Here is a 5,652-nt window from a genome sequence, read left to right as displayed (position 1 = left end):
AGAGAGAGAGAGAGAGAGAGAGAGAGAGAGAGAGAGAGAGAGAGTTAATGGTGAGAAGGAAAGGTGGGGGCTGAGATTAAATGAGGATATGCAGCTAAACCAAAGAAGACCATCATTGCCCTCTCTGCTGCAGTATCTGATTCAGTATTTAGTGTGCCTGTGTTGTGTTCAATCACTTGTGTGTGTTCTTGGGGGCATTTGCTTTGGAGTTGCAACCCCCCTCCCCCGAGGACCCAAACGAGAGAAAATGAAAAGAGAGAGAGAGTTCAAAGCTCTTCCTTTCTGGGGTTTTCAAAGAGAGAGAGAGAGAGAGATCAGAAGAGAGGCGATTATAAAAACTCAAACCTACCCCCCTAACTCATTCAACAGCCCAAGCCTTTTATTGCACTCCTTCAATGCTTGCATCTGCCCCAATATACTTTGCCATTAATACTCTCTCTCTAAAACTCTCTCTTCCCTCCTCTCATTTTCCTTCCCTTCCCAGGCTCTTCTCCATTCCCCCGCCTGCTCAAGCTTTATCCCCCTCTCCTTTTCTCCCACCCTTTTCTCTCTCTCCAAAGCTCCAAAGCACCAACCCAATTTGCAAGCCTCCCTCCCACATTAGGTTGATGCCACGTGGCGCTGACCCACATCTCTCCCTCCTCCACCTCCTCCTCTACCTAAAATGTAGGTGTGCATGTAGCCAAATGTGAAGATGATATGTCACCACCATCAGGGAAAGAACGAAAGCACAAAATAATGCAAGTGTACGTCCTTATACTTAGTTTCAATTCAAATAGCCATATTGAATGCCCATATTGAATGCTGTGGAAGAAGAGAGCCGTAACTCAACATCAGCGTTTGAACACATTTACGCCATTGGATTCAATTCATTTACAGTATTGGTACAGATCGAAACAAAAAACACAGAAGAAATAATCATAAGATATTTCTTGAAACAGGTGTCATTTGAGAAGTGGCCTGGTTTGCAATAAATACGATCATAACATATATTTTTTTATTTTTATTTTTTGTCCTTTTAAGAGAGCATGTACATTAGTACGTAAACATAAAGAGACTGAACTATGTATTTACCAAGTGGAAACTTTTCAAGATTTTAATCCAAGTGCAATCCATAGACTCGTCTTGTGATTTGAACTTATGACAAGAGACGGGAAATTAACATCGACAAGTTTGTATCGAACGGTCTCGCGCATCGAGTTGGTTATAATCCGATTAGAGCTTCAGCATTTTTTTTTCCACTTATCTCAAGTTGCGCTGGCCTAAGCCCTTTGACCATGCATGGACAATAATTTACTATGGCTAATCAAAATAGAGAGCTAGGAAGTCATACGAGTCCTTGTTTTGTAGCTATTATATTATGTGTTTTTTTTTTAATATGCATGAGGAGAGAAACGAGCATCTAGGGTTTTGGACTTTTGAGGTTGATGAAACCCAAGGAAGGAAAATTAGGTCTTCGAAACTGAGATTCCAATGTATTGGGGAGGCTTCTATGCTGGCTGTTTTCACTTTGAACATTATTATATTTGATTCTTCATGTGGGTTTGAGTCCTTAAATTCATGCAATAGTTAAAAATGATCTGTCACGAATAAAAAATTCCTCAGTTTTGAGGTTCGCAATAAATGTGATGGTCTTTCTATTCTCGAATCTCGAACGCTTCTTCTCCTCTCATTGAAGAGAAATTTGGTCGTCAGCCTAGACTTCGTCGCCTGGAACTCTGGAAGTTTGACTAGACAATGTCCAGCATTGAAATCGACCAGGCATTGTAGGACTCGAAGAGAAGGGATACCTTATGATAAGGCACAGAGTTAGGCCAGAATCACCCGCTTCGCCGCTGTCAAAATTCATGAACTATTGCCACCCAGCACAACTGCAAGATGAAATTTAGGTTTGGAGCCCGATTTGTACCATACCATCGGCGAGATTTAACACCTTCGATATCATCGTTTCACCTTGTACCAAACGGTCCATACCATCATTGAACGAGATGAAGGCCTTTGATATCATCGTTTCACCTTACGATGAGACACAGCACGTACAGGCTGTAGAAGGAGCTCGCTTTAAAGGCAAGATGAGAACGTGTACACAATACCTCCTTTGACGGCTAATGGAAGATAACCGCATAGATCTCACAGTTGGTACCAACCCAAAAGGCAAAAGGAAAAATGATCCTCAAGCCATGTCTGAGTCTTTCGGCTTCACGTGCCGTGAAAAAATCATTGGGCAAAGGGGAAACTATGAAATGGTAAAAGGGTTTAGCCAGTAGTTTCCATGTTTTACACATGCTATCAAAACTGTGTTGGTACAATGACTGGTAATAGCCGTGAAGAATGGCTGAAAAACTCTTTGATGTGGAATCAAAACCGAACACCTGGGAAAACATCGGTGCGCATAATCCAAGGAAAAATTATGTACCCCTCAATTGGCAATGCTTATTCAAGAAGGTACAAACAACGGGTATCACATGCACGCCATTTGTTGTCGACCAAGCATTTGATCGCCTACCGAGTCTTGAGGCAAACTGACCCTGATAAGGGTAAAACACCAGGAGGACATCTCTCATGCTGTCGGTCCACACCTCCTTGGGATGTCAAGGTGCTGCAGAATTTGGCTGCGGAATCCATCCTTGTATAAATCTTGCCAACCATGTATAAACAGGATCATAAAATAAAGAGGACGAGCAAACAAAATTCTAGCCACTTATCCCATCATCTTCGCTGCCTTCACTATCATCGCTGCATATCAAATATTTAGAACCATCAAAAAGTTGAGGCGACCAACTTAGGTGAGTTAACATCGTCGTAAAAAAAGTGACAACATGACACATCGATAATTAGATTCTACTTCATATGAACTAAACAAGAGAACAAAACGATTGTGAAAGCATGCCGATGTACTAAAGCATTTCACTCAAGCACTAGCAGGCGAAGCTCTGATTAAAGAATGCAACAAAATGATGATAAGCTAGTAAGTTGCCAAGAAAAAGAAAAACCTGCGACTTTTTATCCGGAAAATATATGGATGCATTGGTTAAGCAAAAGGACGCATGGAGTGCCAATTTTGTGTATGACACTCATTTTAGTGCCAATATTTTTTCTTGGATCACTAGTCGATAGAAAGAGGAATTCAATGAGAAGGAAAAGGCCATAAATGCAACTGTCAATGGAACACATAGACAGGACAGTCATGATGACTTTTAACATGGTGAAGCAAGTTCTGGATGTGCCTGTTACATCAAAAAGCTGTACTTCATGGGATGAATGCAACATGGTTAATTAGAAGATACTATGGATAGTGAACACATTCAAGAGCGGCCATTTTCATAGTTCTCTACTGAAACCACCAAAGCAAACAATAGCAACAAAATATTTAAGCCCGGTTGAAGCCATGAAGGAGATAAAAATGGCATGCCACTGTGACAAAAAAAAGGAAAAAAAAAGAAAAGAGATATACCTCTGTTCAGGTAACTTGGATATCCTTCTAGCATCTAGACCAGTGATGTATTTTTGTGCAGCTTGAACATTTTCAGTACCTGTATAGAAGAATGCCGTGTTAGAAGGAGTGGCGCTAGTTCAATTTCTGGAAGAAAAAAAGGGAGGACAAATTGAACTAACACGCATCATATTAATGGGAGATTATTTCAAAACAGAAAAGAGAGGTAAAAGAAAGTACTCTTCGTCAATTGGAAGGCGTGCAGACAACATCTCTCTGCAGCAACTCTCACTGGAGTACTGGCATCCTTTAAACATTCCGCGAGTGCAGGGCCAACAATTGAAAGATTGGCCAATAATATTGTGGGATTTACCTGCAAGAAAGACAAGTCCTGAGAGCACATATAACTTTGCAGTAAACAAGAGATAGGTACTCAATGGAAAACTGTATGTACCTTTGCAACAGATTTTAGAGAGGATAATGCCCTTCTTCGAACTTCACTGGAATCATCGCGCAGAGCAGATACAATGACCAACATAATATCTGTATGTGCACTGATGTTACTATGATCAGTTTGACTTTGATGGAGTAGTAGTCTTCCCAAGGCTTTGGTTGAGGTTTCACGAATAGGAAACTAAGAGAGAGAGTATGTCAGAGATTTGTACGAGTGAAATATCAAAACGGTACGTTTAGGTTTTGCAGAATGAAACCACCTTCTCATCGGTTAAACCGCCTTTAAGTAAGTCAATAGTAGACAGGAATGATGGCAATCCACAGAAGGTCGAAGGATTATGCCGCAGCATTGATGCCATCGTAAGCACTGATCCATGCCTTGCGAACCAGCTCGAAGAAGAACCCAATGTCAGGAGTTCTTCAATAAGATCATTCAGCTGGGCATCTTCCATGTACTATATTATCAACATCAGAAGGATGAATGGTCACCAAATAAAACTATAAAACCAAGGCAAGTCCATCCATGCATTATGAAAAGCTTGACTCTGAAAACCAGTAATGTTATTAGCCAAGTATGTAGACTATCCAAGAACAACTCCATTGCCAAGTTCACAGTTTGTCTGAGTCTTAAAGATAACAAGACACAACATGGAGGACATAAAAATAAAATAATAATAAATAAAATGGCCTGCTGTACTTATAACAGACCTGAGATATGATGCCCAATATGTCTGCACCAGATATTCGAACTTGATCATCATCGTGATGAATCATATCTTTTAGGAGCATGTACACCCTAGTTTTGACAGCACTACTCACATTCATTCCAGCATACTTCACCACACCTTTTAAAGCAGTCAAATTTGCCTCCCTAATTCCAGCATCCGAAACCTGAGGGCAGTCCAGATTCACTCCGTTATATAATAGTCTTTACAGGACATTGTGCATCAAGAAAGACAACAAGCATTACCTGCAAGTTGGACAACAGGTCACCGACCAAAGGGTCGATCCTGGGACTGAGTGCACTGAGCTTTCCAAGTGCAAGGGCAGCACTTGAGCGGACAGTCCTGATTAATTTGAATGTGTGTCAACAGGGAGAACATTGACAAGCAAAAAATGCAAAAGCAAGACCCACAACAAGAGGGAGAGGAACGTTCCTCCAAAACAAAGGCATTCCCTGCAAGAATAACATACAATGTGTTGTAACTACCTTGTATTGTCCTGGAGACATTTGACAAAAGTTGTTTGCAGCTGAGGAAGAAAAGGTTTCAGAGCCAATCCTCCCTTTCTTAGTATGATGCTTAGAGTGGATAATATTGCACTCTTCACTTGCCAAGGAAACCGATCACCTATTATCCGGATAAGTGGTCTGCATCCATACGCAGTTTAAATGTTAGGGGAGGAAAAAGTTAAACCAATGGTAGCACATGCAAATGAGGACATAAACCAGACAAAGACGACATGCATCACTTACGGAATTAATAATCTAAACAAAGAAGAAATAGGTTCCAAACTATGGTTGGTTAGCTGAGCACAAGACAATAAGAGTGATGGGGGAAAGAGAGTCACTTGAGTTGTTAAAGTCACAATCAAGAACTAAGAATGACAAACTGAAAGGATTTTTACACTCAAAAAAGCATTCTCTAGTTTCTCAAAAGGACTTCACAAAAGCAAATTTCAATTCAACTTTCCAAATTTTCCAGAAGTCTAGTAGCATGTCTTAATAATTACTAAAAACAAGCTGTAAAAATTTAGACTGAGAGTAC

The 5,652-nt window shown here is 40.5% G+C and overlaps 1 protein-coding gene across 1 annotated transcript in view; it reads right to left on the bottom strand.

The window, feature by feature from the left end:
- Nucleotides 1–2,220: 2,220 nt before the first annotated feature.
- The window catches only part of LOC115725996 (protein ILITYHIA), a 28,110-nt gene continuing 24,678 nt past the window's right edge, over nucleotides 2,221–5,652 (bottom strand). Inside the window, exons 53-60 of the mRNA XM_030655688.2 lie at nucleotides 5,097–5,255; nucleotides 4,857–4,953; nucleotides 4,595–4,777; nucleotides 4,147–4,341; nucleotides 3,888–4,067; nucleotides 3,674–3,806; nucleotides 3,455–3,533; nucleotides 2,221–2,736 (exon numbers count right to left, since the gene is read on the bottom strand). Coding sequence (XP_030511548.1) covers nucleotides 2,694–2,736; nucleotides 3,455–3,533; nucleotides 3,674–3,806; nucleotides 3,888–4,067; nucleotides 4,147–4,341; nucleotides 4,595–4,777; nucleotides 4,857–4,953; nucleotides 5,097–5,255 — 1,069 coding nt within the window. The 3' untranslated portion in view covers nucleotides 2,221–2,693. The remainder of the gene's footprint in view (nucleotides 2,737–3,454; nucleotides 3,534–3,673; nucleotides 3,807–3,887; nucleotides 4,068–4,146; nucleotides 4,342–4,594; nucleotides 4,778–4,856; nucleotides 4,954–5,096; nucleotides 5,256–5,652) is intronic.

This window comes from Rhodamnia argentea, chromosome 1, assembly GCF_020921035.1.
Source record: "Rhodamnia argentea isolate NSW1041297 chromosome 1, ASM2092103v1, whole genome shotgun sequence".
In the NCBI taxonomy this organism is placed as follows: Eukaryota; Viridiplantae; Streptophyta; class Magnoliopsida; order Myrtales; family Myrtaceae; genus Rhodamnia; species Rhodamnia argentea.
Note: the sequence above shows the minus strand (reverse complement) of the source record. Positions and strands in the feature narration are given on the sequence as shown.